We start from the raw sequence: 16785 nt of genomic DNA, 5'->3' as shown, positions 1-16785 counted from the left end.
TTTAAACATGCCGATTAAAACTTGTAGTACTCTTCAACAGAAGCTTCCAGGATGGAAGATTAATTATGTCTCTTAAATTTTTAAGTTCTTTATTTTGATATTCCCACACATCACAACCATAAATCTCAATGTTTCGCTTAAAACTACTTACTGAGCCTTGGTTGTGACAGACACTTTAAAATGGTACGCAACTTTATTCTGATAGTACGGCTTTTGGTTCGAGGAACACTCTTTATTGGGAATAAAGCAGTGTATTATAGTTCACAATAAATCATTAAATGAATTAACCTGGTGGGTATGATGTTCACAATTATGTGACCTGAATCTGGGAACAAGTCTTATTTCAAAAGTTCAGGGGTAGTGGAGAGTGGACATGCAGCAGAAAGTTTTCAAAGGAGAAAATGATGACTGTGCTACTCAATGAGGCATCAGATGCTTTTGGCTCCAACACTACTGGCTGGAAGAAGTGCCAGTCCTGGTAAACTGTGCCAGTGATCTTCATGACAGTACAAAAGATCCTGTTATTTTTTTTCATATTAAATGTAGGTAGATCAGAATATTGCCCCAAATTGATTTTTACAAATCAACCTGGAGAACTTTTGATGTGTCCTCTATCCATTCAGTTCTCAGTATAAGCTCTAAAGCGACTGTTGTGTCAAGGAACCTTTCATATGCTCCCAGTTGTTATACAATGCATACAGGCTAGTAAGGGTTAGTCCTGTCAGACCACCTCTTGCTACTCCACGAAGACCACCTGGAAGAAAACAGTAAAAGAAATATTAGTATCACAGAGTAACAGCTATCTACCCCCACCAGGGAGCCTTACCCTGGCAAAGAAAAGATGACCCTGTACAGTTAAGCAAAACCAAGCTGCATCAATCACATCTGAAAGCATGGACAGCATCCCATAACCATAGTCCCTTATCTTTTCTTGGGAGCTAAGCTTGGTCATTATAAAGGGAGAAAGTTTAGTGTCAAAACAACTCGAAACAAAAAACAAACGAAAACCCTAAAACTAAAAAAACTCAAAACTGATGTTAAGTCCAAGAAGATAACGAAAAGCCACATATACAACTTGAGCAGTCCAATTTTATTTACTTCTGAGCATCAGCAACAGCATTGGATGAAAGCACTCTTAGGGTAGCACTTCTAAAGACTGCTTATCTGCTGCATAAACCTGAGGACTTTTGGGGGTGGTGTGTATAATCACAATTTTGGTGACACCAGAGGCCCTATAACAGATTAGGCAAGTACTGGGTTTCCAAAACTACTCTTTTCCTATGACCCTACTAATGTGAGTCTGACAATTATAACTCAATTAGTATTTTCAGAGGCCTTTTGACATTGCACTACTTGCAAAACACTCAAAGGACAAGAGTCCAAAATGCATAAGGCAAAGGAAAAGGTATCTTGAATGTCATGTACTTGTTTTGACTTTAAAATGCCAACCTCATAAAGTAAAACTAATAAGAGGGAATTGGGGAAGACAAGTAATGAAGAGTTATTTCATTTGAAAAACGAATACAATAAAATTTTGTAAGGCTTAGCAGAGAAATCTTACTAGGTAACTTTCTGATATAAAAAATATCCCAAAGTCAAGAATATGCTTACAGTTAAAACTTGTCACTTTCTTGTTCACTTAATTTTCCTCTGATTTGGTCAAAGTCCCCACAACAAAATCTTGTTCTGTTTCATAAAATGGAGGTGACCCTGAGTTCTCAATGGCTACGCCTGTGAAGCTCCAGCTTGGGCAGGTCCTGAAAAGCTTGAAAGGTTTCAAGCATGGGCTATACAGAGGATGAGTCTCGCTACATTTAGGGAGATTCAATAGGTCTGCCACAGTTTAATGGATTTTTTGGTGGGGGCAGGAGAGCTCTTAAAGGCCATTTACTAACGTTACAGAAGCATTGCAATCTGTGTTAGAAGAGGGGCTACACACACGTGGACAAAATTACTGATTTTTACAACAGTGTCTCAAGCTGCAGCCTAATTTTTTCAAGCAATGTACTTTAGAACATCTGCAACACATTCATGTGTTAAAAGAACATAGATGGCTTAAAGAACATGGATGTGGTACAAAAGTATTTTCCATCCAGGAGTTTCTGGAGTTTTCATATAGGACTATTGACAGAATGTTTTCTTTAAAAAACAAAACCAAAAACTGCTGCGCCCTGCCCCCCAAATTAACAAACATCAACCTTCTCTCCTCACCCACTTACCCGACAACGGAAAGAAAAAAAACGAAAACCTTTCTAACAAGCAAAACAAATCCCTACATCAGCTACACCCAAATAATGTCTCGACTGAACCCCGAGTCCATCATCTTTCTGTCCAAAGGTGAGCAGCATGTTTCATCATCAGTCTGTTGGAACAGTGGCCGGTCATTGTGTTGATCAGAGTTCTCAGGTTTTTCAAAGTTATCTTTACAATGTTGCTTTTATTCCAGTTCTTTGCCACCACAAAAAAGAGCTGCTATAAATATTTTTATACATACAGGTCCTTTTTCTTTGATCTGTTTGGGGTGTCCACCTAATAACGGCATTGCAGGGTCATAGGGTAGGTACAGTTTCGTAACTTTGGGGGCATAGTTCCCACTGCTTTCCCGAATGGCTGAACCTGTTCCCAGCTCCACTAATAGTGCATTAATGTACCTGTTTATCCACTGCCGCTCTATAATTTGTCATTTTCCTTTTTTTTTTGTTAATTTCACCAATCTGATGGGTGTGAGGTGGAATCTCAGAGTTTCTTTAATTTCCATTTTTCTAATTATTAATGATTCAGAACACTTTTTTCATATGGCTATTGATAGCCTGGATATTCATTTCTAAGATATTTTATCTTTACCTGAAGGGATGCTAAAATGAAAGCCCACAGGAACAGGAAGTCAAAAGAAGCTTTGTTTAAATTCTCTATGTACTTTTACATATCTCTAAATAAACTGGGATTATTTGTTCCAGTTAGCTCTTCAATGTAACTGTGAAGTGTTTGAGCTAAACAACAAACGTGATAGTTTAAAGGCAAAATGGAGATTAGATTGAGATTTAGTTAAAGCCCTACTTTATAAGAAACCCATATGCCAGATAGTAACTAGTAACAGTTTATGAACTTAGCTAAGCTGTTGAACAGAAATATTTCAAAACAGACACAGTCCACTTTTACAAGGGTTGCACTTACAGCTGGATTTATAAGATAGATGAAAGGACCACTCCCTTCAGCATTCACCCTGGTTCTGCCAGCTTCTGATAACAAACCTGCCTCAGCTCTTTTTGGACAGTCTTAAATTTCATTATCTCCCCCTCTGCAGAAGCTACAGAATCCAATTTTCAATAGCTTTCAAATTTACAGGTATGATCAGGAAACTAACCAACCATTAAGAGCCAGAAAAAGTGGCAAATGAAAAGCATATCAGTCTATTAAAGTAGGAAGACACTCTTCTCCAAACCTGTACTCTTTCTTTGTTACAGAGTTTAAGCTTGGTGGGTACATTTGCTATAGTCCTCTCAATGCCACTGAAAAAAATGATAAATACTGAAGAATCTTGTATGCATATTCTAGCTGCTACCCTAAAATAGTTTTATTCATTTAATAAGGACTTACTTGGTGTACCTTTGACCGGCAAACCATTAAAAAAAAAAAAAGGCTAGGATCACTGGAAATGTGTGTAAATTTAACTTACTTTGTAAAGAGGCAATAAGCTGGAGAACATGGGAATAAAGCCATTCAGACATATGAAATGGGATTAATAAGAACTAGGTTAGTCATCAGATACTAGTTTTAAGCCAGTTGCATGGAACTGTGCAGTGAAAACTACCAGGAGCTAAAAAAAACCAAAAGGGCAGTGCTGCCCTTGTAAATAAACACTCACAATAGGACTGAATTCCTTGAACCTTAACCATTACGGCTAACCTGGATTAGTCTTTAAGTCTGACCACAGGCCTGAACAGAACCTGTACATATAGTAAAGTAATTATAGTTGCATAATGGTTGGACTTTGATCCTTACCAAAGGATGTTATTCTCCTTGGTCCTTGTGGAAAAGTTTTAAATTGATGGAAACAATAAAACAAAACAAAACAAAATCAAAAACTATTAAATACAGCAAATGTATTGAACAACCTGTATAAGGGCAGGCCTGTAGTAGAGCAATGATGAAAAATATATATATGTGCTTTCTTATGTGAGATAGGGACCAAGAAGTTTGTAAAGCATTGAGGTTTCAAATTTCCCGTTTAAGCATAAGTTAACCTCTGGAAAGCTTGCTACTTACTTCATGGTAAGTGAATACAACTAAGCTCAAATCAATAAAGCTATTTCTTTGGAAGCAGAAGAGAAAAAGAAAAAATTTTGCCTACGAGGCTGTAACAATGAGGCAGTGAGAGATGTCTCATGCTATATGCAATGCAAACTATAGTCCTGGATACATGTGGTGGAAAACTCTTGAAAGGAGGCAAGCACCTGGCCTGTGTTTTAAAGGCCCAAGCTTTAATGATTTCACCTCCTGGAGATCATCACTGTTGCTACCAAACTCATCTGCCTGAAACCTTGGTAAGACAAGCCCCAAGGCAGACATTGTGGCTGTGTCCCCCTCCCCTGTGTTATAACCCACAGACATTTAAAGTGGGGAATAAGCCTTTCACCAATTTGGCTTAAAGTGTCAGCATCTTCATTCTGTGCTCTCAAGACTTATAGGAAATCAACAGTAACTTCCCCTCTGGAAAGTGTTAAAGTGTCCCATGATGCAGCCCAGCTCAAATGACAACTGTTTTAACAAGCTACAAGTCTGTCTACAAGTACAGTTGCTTCACACATGGAACAATTGCACATGGCTGATCTCCAAAGGTCAAACTCCCCTGAGCAAAAACAATCTGGATATTAACATATCCTCAGGGCTCGCTCTGAAGGTAATAGTAAATTTGATTTCAAACATTATCTATTTCTCAGGATTTGGGTATTTTAGAAACCCAAGTCTCACTCAGGAAGGGATAAGGTTTCCTCCTGTCTCTTCACACAACAGTCAATCTCATGCACAGGGTAATTTAAACAAACCATCTCATAGAAATTTCCATTTATAGAACCACTCCTAATTCTTGCCCCTTTAAGAAAATATGAGTGTGCTTTAATATAGGCAGGCTATTTCCCGCAAAAATGTATGGAACATCTTGAAGTAATAGCGCACACTTGGAATGTAAAGAATGCTTTCTCTCTTTATCAGGATTTCAACCAGAGGTTTCAGGGCAGGTTGCTCGAAGAACTGTTAAGTGGGTTATCCCATTCAAAGCCAAAGCAGTAACTCCTTTCAAAACCACACAATAAAACCCAACTTTGGTATTTTGGATGTTGTAATGTAAATAGATTACCACCAACACTCACATGGCTACCAAGCAGTACTATGAAAGATGCGAATGAACAAAATCATGTGTTTGTTAAATCACTTAATTATTTATAGTTGTACTTGGTATGGGGAAGGAATAACTGTTTGATGGAGATGTCACAAACCCTTACACAACTCCAAGAGTCTATTTAGACCCATATGTCTGTATACTCATTCCTTCCACCAACATCCTACTCCAACACTTCATCAGGGTGTGGAGGTAATTTAGGGGGACTAAAAGCTCTGGCCAGGCTGACTAAGCTGGGAAATCTTCATCATACCATTCTGTCTACTAAGATGTACTGGGATTGTGATTTTTGTCAGAGGAGAGTACACACATACTCAAAAAATCATGGATCCAGAAAATATATATTCACTCAGTCACTCATAATATATAATAGAAAAACCTTTCAAAACTTATACCCTGCCTAAAGACCTCACCTTAACAAAATGCTTTTATTTTCTTCTACTTCAGAGCCAACCAATAATTGGCTGGTTAAGTTACTTGTACACTCCACCATTAGGTAGATGCCAGTGGCACAACTGAAACAAGACTGGATTAGTAGTAAGGAAATGTGTCTGAGTTCCAAATCTGCCAACTAACAACTGTAACCTTAACTTTAATAATAACAATGAGAGTAACAGTAGCTAACACTAAGCTAACTATTATCTCATTTGATCCTTACAACAACCCTGGGAAGGAAGTGCCATTATTATTCCCATTTTACAGAAGAGGAAACTGAAGCAAACACATGTTAAAACTAACTTGTCACCTAGCTGCCTCTTGGAACCCCAGTTTCCTCATCTGTAAAACAAAGGGGTCAGTCTAGATGACTTCTAAGGTCATTTTCTATCCTGACAGTTTATAAATTAAATTCTTAGAATAAACATGAAAAATTATTTAAGCTATAGAAGATAAAATGACCTTGCATTTTAGAGGGCTCACTAAGCTTCTTTTATCACTTGAGAAACACGGCAATCTCACGTGCAAAACAGATTTCTAGAAATGCTAATGATAAATTTTTCTTGTCATATAGGAAGTATCTCATAAAGAATAATTAAGGGGCAGCTAGGTGGCGCAGTGGATAGAGCACTGGCCTTGGAGTCAGGAGATCTAGCTGTGTGACCCTGGGCAAGTCACCTAGCCCCAATTGCCTCAAAAAAAAAAAGAAAAAATTAAAGCCAGTTTTGTACCCTTTAATAGCATACTGAACTTCCATCTTTAAGTCACACTTCATTGCATTAGAATTCTATAACATAATTTGTTATACTTTATATTTGGGAATATGACTAACATTTATGTAAGATGTGTTACATATATTTATAAGGTGAGAAGTAAGGTACAATATTTGCTATTCTCAAAAAGTAATAACCCAATATTTTATGTCAAGATGCCATGATAGATTTATAAAAATATATCTAATCTCAGACATTCTCCCAGGAGAGGAGAAATAACCCATTTAGGGGACATAGGTTAGGTTAAAAATTTGTATTTCTTACATCAAATGATGTCTAGGTAACAGGAAGTATGAACTAGAAGTGATTTTTAGCATGGACATAGAAACTCAACACTGACCCACAGATAATTTGGTCCTGGTTTACTTTGGCTCACAATATTTTCAACACACAAACACTATGCATTTTTGTTTTTGCAAATGATTTCATATGTGTTATAGCTAAATTTGTGTTCAGAGAATAAGTCTAACCAATGATAAACAGGAACTTGAGTATCAGGTGTGGCAGGAATGCAAACAGGCAATTTATCTGGGATTTAGGCATCAAGTCATTCTCATCCTAGTTGCATCAAAGGGTGCATTAATAGTGCTCTATGGAAACTGGCTTTTTATTATTTTTATTTTGTTATTTAAGGAAGTAAAGGCTTTCACTTACAGGAATAGCTGATTCCTACTCACTGTCCCACCCCCACTAAAATCCCCTTCAAAGACAGAGAAAATCTGAGACATTAGAGGAAAAGTCACATTATTCAACTTTGTGGTTATGAAATTTCCAACAGGAAAATAAAGCAATTAGTACAAGTGTACCAGTTCTCAGGCAGAAAAGGAGGTAGTAACATCAGAAAAGGTCAATTTAGAGAAGAAAAGTCCTCATAAGCTAACCACGATTGAGGAGGTTGTATTATCCTTTCCTGTCCTGTTTCAGTGCTGCTGGATCTTTCTAGGTGTGACTTTGCCTGAATTCCTTCTCCACCCTATGGTTGCTGTAACCCTTCCATGCCTTTATAGAATATTTCATGAATCGATGAGGCCAACCTTTTTGTGATGAGCCTTACTAAATGCAGCCAGGCTGGCTCTTGGACAGGAGTTCCTTCCAGGTGCTGTTCTACCCCTCCTCAATTTCTTTTTACTATGCTTAGCTGTGTACATGTTCACTTCACCACAGCTTCTTCAGGATAAGGCTTATTACATTTTTCTGTGCCACCCACACAATAGGCATTAAATAAATGTTTGTTGATCTGAATTTAATCTGTTATATCTGAATGCTATTATATTAAAGACCAAACTTAACAAAAATAAGTACAATAGTTTCAGTTCTCCCTTCAATCTTGTAAGACAGGAAACTCAAGAAACTTAGATACACAACTATGGAACAGAAAGCCTCACAAAACAAAGTGCTATTTCTCTGAAAGATGAAATCATAGCCCTCAAAGGAAAGTATAATTACTAATTACAAACAGGGTTGGTAAAATGACTCAAAATTTCCATTCTTCACATCAGAAAGGAATAGAATCCACTACATTTTTGTTTTTGAAAAGTGTTCTAGTGATCAATTTTTTGTCCTCCTTATGTTGCAGCAGCATCTTATATTGCTGACTGCTCTCCTCTTTTATAATTTTCTTTTCTTTTTTTTCCTTCAATTCAATAAACATTTATTAAGCACTTACTGTCTATAAAGTACTATGTTAGCTGCTGAGGATACAAAGGCATTTTTTTTTTTAACATGTGTTTTTAAAACTTTGGGTTCCAAATTTTCTCCCTTCCTCCCTCCCCACCCACCCTCATTGAAAAGGCGAGCTATACATGTGCAGTTATGCAAAACACTTCCATAGTAGACATGCGTGAAAAACGAACTCTATTTCCCTTAATCCTATCCCGCCCTCCCCATTTATTCTATTCTTTCTTTTGACCCTGTCCCTCCTCAGAAGTATTTGCTTCTGATTACCCCCTTTCCCAATCTGCCCTCCCCTCTATCATCCCCCTACTCTCTTGTCCCTTTCCCCTATTTTCCTGTAGGGTAAGACAGATTTCCATACACAATTGAGTGTGTATGTTATTCCCTCCTTAAGTCAAATCCTATGAGAATAAGATTCACTCATCCCCTCTCACCTTCCCCAGTTTCTCCTCCTATAATTTTCACTTGGTGTTTTTTTTTAATCACTTTTATTTTTATTTATTTATTTATTTTATTTTTAGGTAATTGGGGTTAAGTGACTTGCCCAGGGTCACACAGCTAGTAAGTGTTAAGTGTTTGGTCTGAGGCTGGATTTGAACTCAGGTCCTCCTGACTTCAGGGTGGGTGCTTTATCTACTGCGCCACCTACCTGCCCCCACTTGGTGTTTTTAACCTCACAATCTCACAGTCCTCCTACTGTGTGCTTACTCCTTCTCTGGTTCTTCGTCCTAAAGAATTGTCACTGATCTTTTCTTTCTACATGATCTTTTCTTTCTACATAACCTCTCCTACATGTTAATCTCATTAATTCCTATGTGGTAGATTAGTCTATAGCTAGATTCCAACCCCTCAAGGTCATTTTAACTACAAACTAGACATCTCCATCTGGCTGTCCTGGGGTCCCTTTCCACTCAACATGTCTAAAACTGAGCTCATTATTTCCTCCAGAATTTTGCTCTTCTTTCTTACCTTTCCTCTCTACCATTCTCTTTGTCACCAGTTCTCTAAAGTGAGTCATCTAACTCATCCTTCTTAATCTCATAATCCAACCAGCTGTCAATTACACTTTTAAAACATCTTTCGTGTCCATTCCTACAGCCATAATAGTTCCAAGCATTCACTGCCACTTGCCTAGACACCTAATTTCCCCCTCCCCCTAAACAGAAAAATTTGCAGTTATTTGACCTGAGCTGTTGCTTCTCTTATCTCTTCGTTTCAAAACCCCTTGTCACCACCATCCATTTCTTCCTTCTTTTCCCCCAGGTCTTTGGCAATAGGGGGGCCCTGCTCTTTGCCAAAGCCAACTTCTCTACATGTGCACTTGCTCCTATCCATTTTCCATCTGTACTCCCATTCTTCTCTAGCAGATGGTAGTCTCAATCATTCTTTCTGTTTCTAAACTTTAATCTTTTTTCTGGGAAAGTGTTTTTTAATGCCTTCAAATGTCTCCTAATCTCCAAACTGTGGGTGTATCCCAAGGTTTTGTTTCACACCTCCTATAATTTCTCTCCTGGCAACCTTGTCAGCTCCCATGGGTTTAATATCTCTGCAGAAAACTTACAGATTTATATACCCCAGCCTAGTGTCTTCCTTGGGCTTCAGTCTTATATCATCAATTGCTTACTGAACATTTCAAACTGGATTGGCTGAAGACATCTCAAACACAACATGCCCAAAAATGAATTTATTATCTCTTACCCCTCTGAAACCTCACCTTTTCTGAATATCCCTATTGCTGTAGAAGGTATCACCATCTGTCTAGTGCCCCAGGCTAACAACCTCAGCATTACCCTTGATATTTTCTCCCTTTAGATTGCAGGCCCCACATGGACAGGACTGTGTTTTGCCTTTCCTTGTATTTCCAGCATTTATAGTGCCTGGCACTTGGCTGGCACTTAATGATTTTTGACGGTCTCACTGATTACTCAGTCCTTCTCACTCCACATATCCAATCATTGGCCAAATATCAGCATTTCTATTCCCACAGCATCTCTCACACCTGGCCCTTTCTCTGTACTCATTCAGCTACTACTTCATTTTGAGCCCCCATCACCTCTTGCCTAGATTATTATCACAGCTTCCTAACTGGTCTGCTGGCTTCAAGTCTCTCCTAACCGTAGTCCACACTTACTACTGCCAAAGTGCTTTTCCTTAAGTGCATTCTGCACTTAACCTCTTCCAATGGCCTGCTACTGCCTAAGTAATCTCACCTGGGCCCCACTGTGGCAAGGCAATCCTTTCATCCTTCCCTAATTAATTCAACATCCTATTTACCACAGCGGCTCTTCCAAACCTTTTCATTCCTCCTCAAACCTCCCAAGGCTCCATGTGCCCCGTGCCACCAATATAGCAGCATGATAACTTTGCCATTTATTTTGCAGAAAAAATTGAGGCCAGTCACTGAGAGTTCCCTCGTCTTCCCTCCTCCTACTCCCAAGCATGCAGGTGCCTTCCCCCATTATTTCCTCCTTGACTCCTGTCCCACAAGTGATCTCATTCCATCTCACCTTCTCCAGTAGATTGTTCCCTTTATCCCAGATGTCTCACTTATGTTCAGTCTTTTCCAGTCTGCCGGCTACTTCCCTGCTACCTACCGACATGCCCAAGTTTCCCCCATCCTCAAAAAGCCCTCACTTGATCTGTCCATCCCTGCAAGGTATCATTCCACCTCTCTCCTCCCTTGTGTGGCTAAACTCCTTAAGAAGGCTGTCTACAATAGGTTCCTCCCCTCCCTTTCCAGTTTATGGAGTAGGAAGGTGACATGGTCAGATCTGAACTTTAGGAAGATCAATTGGACATCTAAATAAAAATGGATGAAATAAAAGAGATCTCAGCAAATGGCCTCAATATTTTCAGTGAAATATGTGGTAAAATTCTCAGCTGAGAGTGTGGGAGAAAGCCATGGGACGTTTGAGGAGGGATGAAAAGGTTTGGAAAAGCTGCTATGGTGAACAGGATGATGAGTTCATTAGAGAGGTGTAAAAGGGATTGCCTTGCCACAGTGAGGGCCCAATCGAGATTATGTAATAAATTTGTAGTGGATCCAGTCAGCATGGTTCTGTGATTTTTCTCCAGCATGTAAGAAGGAGTGAAGACAGCAAGTAGTGGGAGTAATCCAAGACTGGTATTTGTTAGGGCAAGATCTTTAACAGGATAACTGGGCAAAGGACTTAAAAGAGGACAGTGTAGAGATGAAATGGTTTCCCAAGGGACCAAGATGGGAAAGGAAGGAGTATAGCTAGTGCAGGGGTAATGGCCTGGGAAAGAACTGAGAGGTCTAGAGAGTGAAGGTCATTATGAAGATGAAGAACAAGGTTTGGGGTTGCAACATAGAGGGAGAATTAGAATGACAACATATTGTGATCAGATGAGGGAATTTCAGAATTCAAAATCCTAGATCTATTGCAAATAACCACCTCTGTATGAAGCCCAGGTGGGGTGGAGGAGTAGGTAAATGGAGATAAGCTGAGGAACTAGAATGTTAGGGTCTTTGAGGGAGTATCAATATATATGTTGCAGTCCCCAGTATGAGAGCATACTCATGAGAGATCCCTCATGGGGAGGAGGGAAAGACGATGAGCCAGGCACTGAACTGAGGAAGGGACACCTTGGGGCAGAACACCTCTATGCCTGAACTGTATTACACAAACTTATTATTGGTCTCCTTGCCTCATGTCTCTACCCCTCTAGTCCAGATACCCACTCAGCTATCAAAGTGATCTAACGTATAGGTCGGACCCCATTACCTGAGGCCTGTCCCCCTCCAAGATCAAATACAAAATCCTGTTTGGCTCTTAAAGCCTTCATAACCTTGGATCTTCCTATACTTCTCCCTATGGACTCTGTGATGCAGTGACACTGGCTTCCTTGCTATTTTTCAAACAAGGCATACATCTTCTGATTCTGTCATTTTCATTGGCTATCCTCTATGCCTAGAACACTCGCCCTTCTCATCTTCGTCTCCTGGCTTCCTTCCAAGTTTCAGCTCAATTCCCACCTCCTTCATCAAACCTTTCTCACTGCTTCTTAAGCTAGTGCCTTCCCTTTGCAACTACCTCCACTTTGTCTGGTATGTTTCTTGTGCGTATGCAGCTGTTTACATGTTGTTTCCTCCGTTAGAATGTGAGCTCCTTGAGAACAGGGACTTTTTTGCCTTTCTTTGTATACTTGGGATAGTGTTTGGCATTCATTCTAAGGGTTAATAAATGCTTTTGGACAGATTGCCTGTGGTGCAAAGTATAAACTCCTCTTGTTGAGTTTTTAACGTCCTTTACAACCTGGCCCATCCTATCTTTCTAGCCTCACTGGACATTACTCCTCCTACAAGTGGACCCAGACCAACTGGCTTTCTTTCCGTTTTGCACATACAACACTTCATTGTTCATTTCTATGTTTCTGTCCTGGCCATCTCTCAGGTACTCCCTTCTCACCTCTATCTCACAGAATTCTTTTCTTCCTTCTAGATGAAGCTCACTGATCACTTTATCCATGAAGCATTTCCTGGTCTCCCACATGCCTGCATCTTTACATTTAACAACTTGATATTTGGTCTCATTATACTTATTCTTTACATACTACTTCTCTTCATTACAATTGAAGCTTCTTAGGAGGAAGGATTGTTTCATTCTTTGTATTTTTATTTCCAGGGTCTAGCCCAGTGCTTGGTACAAAGGAGGAGCTTAATAAATGCTTGTTGACTGACTGATCCAAGTCATCTCCCACACAACTCAGATCCAGCTCAAATACAACTAGCTTCAATATAGCCTTCCCAGATTTTCCCTGCTGATGTGGTTACTCATGTGATCTCAAAGCATTTGCATTTATCATTATTTGTATTATATTGGTTAGCCTACGTGTTGTCACCACCCCAAAAGGATTTCTGAGGACAGAAACCTTATCTTTATGTCTCTTCTAGCTCTATGCATTGCATGGAGTAATTTTAAAATACCTTGGATGTGAATCATTAAAGTTCCTTCTTAACCTAAACAAACAACCTATATTTTATTACCTCTCACTAATAACACTAATCCCAATGATTCACTCAATGATAAGTTAAACAAAAAGGTCATTAACTACAATTAATCTTCATTTGGCTTTTAATTAAAATTCCTATGTCAAAATAAATCTTTGCTGTTTTTATTACATTTTGGCCTTGTGGCCCAGGTTAGAGATTACAATGTAACTACGGTCAAAGGAAATGACAGAAAAGGAAAAACAAATACTACGGAAACTTTTCAAGAAAGGCATGTCACAACAATTTAGTATCTCTGATCAGATGTGAAACTTTGGACCAGCATGCAAATACCCAGATCCTGCCCTAGGAGTGGGATGGTAGCTGTGGAGAGGTTATTTGAGAAGGCGAGTATCTATTATATCCATGTCCATCCATACACCCAATCATTAAAGCACTAAGGAGTGACTTTCCTCTTTTCTAGACTTCTTATAGCTCTCTTGTTTCATTCCTACATGGGACTTCTAGGTTGTATCCGTGAAGTGTTGCTATGAGCTTATTCCTCCACCCATCCGATTTGGCAGGCAGTTCTCTCTTAGTATACATCTTTCCAAAAGCTGGACAAAGCCCTATCATGCTAATGTAGTTACGTAGTTTTCAGGGTTAGCAGGTTACTGTTGAAATATACAAAATTTGCAGATTATCCCACAACCTAATTCTTGACCCAACCTATCAGTGAAAGCTATTGGTTCCACTCCACTGTTGACACCCTACCTGAAACAGTCTATCCATAGTTTTGAAATTCACAGTTGAGGTCTGAAATTACTATGGTTTTATTGTGTCCTGTACCTTATACCTTACCTAGGAGTAGAGAAGAACAAATATTTCATAGCAGTAGCTATTAGAGCCATTACAGAATTTCTGAATTTCCCAGGCCATCATTTTAATTTGTACTTGAATAGTACAGGAAAACCACAACTTGTGGCTGTGTTACCTTTTAATTAGAATTCCATAGTTTTGTATTTTCTCATGGGATCAGTCAAAATGCATCCATTTCTTTATTGGGCCATTAAACATAATGCACTAAATAGTGACAGAACAAGTGTCAACAGTTTAAAAATAATTTACACTAAGAAACAGATGGGTTGTATGCTCCCAGACCACTATTATTCGACCAAAGCAAATGCTTTTCATTTATTTACAGAAGTACTTCCCAACACCAGTGCTAGTGGTCATCATAATGCTGACAATGATCAGTAGATTAAATAGAAAGTTAATTTCTGTGCCATAACACTTTTATGGGCATAAGTCTTCCGATGGACTGCTAACAGCTACTCAATCTTGTGTCAAAGAACTGAGCCAAACTCTAAGTCAGAAATAGTACTTTTAAAAATTTGAATTGTGGTTAACATACACTTTCATTAATCATAGGTCTTCTCAAAAAAGATAAATCCTCTTCTCTAAAACAAAATCCAATCCTAAAGAGTGATCTACGAAAATTATCAAGAAGAAAGAAACCGAAAGTTTTACATATGTGTGTGGACTGCTGAAAAACTTAGCAATTCTGAGTTGTCCAGGGCTGTAGTTTTGCATTTTCTATTACTCTAGTTTTACAGGTATATAAAAAAATTGCTCATAGATCTAGTATTATTCTGAGTCCAGAAGCTACAATAAACATTTCATTGGACACTGGCTCATCTCATACCTCAATGCTCAGGATGAACACTTGTAATAGAATGTACCAACATTTGAAACAGAGGATGACAAAGTAAAGAACTTTTCTGAAACATTTAATAAAACTCCAAATTAAATCAATATATACTTTGCAATTTGGTGATTTCAAAGCAAGAGTGGACATCGAGAAGGAACATAAAATAAGTTGGAAAATATGATTCAAGAGTAGGAAGAAAACAAGAAAATAAGACAGAATAATATGTAAAAATGTCATGCCATCCATACAGCACGACTATTTTCTTCAAGAAAAGAACTGGAAAGTAACATAGTGAACAAAAATAACATAAAGAACTTAACCAATCATATTTTGACAGGAAATGATTCCTTAATGATATGGAGCCATTCCTGATTAAGCTCTTTGTATAGTTAGACCAAAGAGCAAACAATACAAAACTGAGAAATAAAAAATGAGAAAAAAATATGGTGTATAATTAAAATAACTCCAATTTAACTTAAACAAGCTGGTGATAGGAAATGGATGAAGGAACAAACACATCAGAAACCACGTCAATGAGAAAGCATTTGGTCTCTTTGCCAAGTTGAGAGCTATGGCAGCCAGTGTCAAAACAGACTCAGACTCAAAAAAGCTAAGTAATCCCAGGGCAAAGAATGAAGTTGAGAGGACAAACATGAAAAGTAGGGAAGATCTGTGTATTTTAAAAAATATATTCTTTTCACTGTCAAGGTCAGTGGATCCAAAATATTCGTACTCTGACATCAAAGTCCTAGCATAGTGAGGATAAAGGATAACTGAGGGAGAGGACATGTACTCCTTTCTGATTCATGATCTACGACAATGATACATGTGTGCTTTCACAGAGCACTCGCTATGTGCCTGGCCTTGTGCTAAGCGCTTTACATGAAGAAAGGTAGAGGAAAACTGCTACATGGTATGGACTGGCATGCCACGGAGGGCCATCACTGGAGATCACTCTATCCCTTTCCAGGCTACCCTGCTGACTCATTTAGACTTTCTCTACTATGTCCCAGAAACCTCTTTACTCTAGAAGCTTGCTCCACTCCTGGATTTCACACTTTGGAAATACCCCTCCCTCTGTGGCCTGGCCTCTTCTTCGTCGCCCCGCTCTCCTCTCCCCCAATAGTTTTCTTTTATGTGTTGTTCAGCTTTCTCAAATAGAATGGAAACTCCCCGAGGGCAGGAACTGCCTTGGCTTATTCCTAGAACTTTGCTACAATACTTGGTACAAAGTAAGCTCTTGATTGGACTTAACAGGGAGCAGTAACTACATTGATGGGAACATAGATCCAGCAAAAGATTGAAGAAATAGTGCTAGACCAACAATCAGCTGTGCCAATCACACAGGCTGACACACAGGAATGAGAATCTCATATCCTCTTTTGTTCCATAAATAGTCTAAAGCCTGACATTTATGGCAATAATTACGCAATTTGCTTCCTAAAAACAGTAGACAGCTTTACATCAAACATTCATAAACTAAATGTCAATTTCAAACCTGAAATTGAAACCAGTACCCACCTGTACATTTATATAACATTCCTGTCATGGTTCCAGCTGCTACTGTATTGATGTCATCTTCTGCACCTCTTGTTTTTTCTATGACAACACCAAATGCGCTATAGAGCAGAGCTGGGAATGGAATGGAAATGAATAATGAAGTATCAGAACAATCGCACTTCTTTACAATTTTCAAAGCTCTAATGATAACTTCACTTGTTTTTCTTAACCCGTTCCAAAGGATGATTCTGGAAATATGGTACCTCTTTGGGCTTGAAACATGTTCCTAAAATGTTCTTATCTATTGTAAAAGAATCACATATCTTTTTCTTAACCTTTCTGT

General features: G+C 38.7%; 1 protein-coding gene across 1 annotated transcript in view; it reads right to left on the bottom strand.

Annotated features, from left to right (window-relative positions):
• Positions 1-211: 211 nt before the first annotated feature.
• Positions 212-16785, bottom strand: part of LOC114040053 (mitochondrial import inner membrane translocase subunit Tim23-like) — a 25573-nt gene continuing 8999 nt past the window's right edge. Inside the window, exons 3-5 of the mRNA XM_027858039.1 lie at positions 16778-16781; positions 16464-16574; positions 212-754 (exon numbers count right to left, since the gene is read on the bottom strand). Coding sequence (XP_027713840.1) covers positions 639-754; positions 16464-16574; positions 16778-16781 — 231 coding nt within the window. The 3' untranslated portion in view covers positions 212-638. The remainder of the gene's footprint in view (positions 755-16463; positions 16575-16777; positions 16782-16785) is intronic.

The sequence above is a fragment of the Vombatus ursinus genome, unplaced genomic scaffold (assembly GCF_900497805.2).
Source record: "Vombatus ursinus unplaced genomic scaffold, bare-nosed wombat genome assembly UNPS02000749.1, whole genome shotgun sequence".
Lineage (NCBI taxonomy): Eukaryota > Metazoa > Chordata > Mammalia > Diprotodontia > Vombatidae > Vombatus > Vombatus ursinus.
Note: the sequence above shows the minus strand (reverse complement) of the source record. Positions and strands in the feature narration are given on the sequence as shown.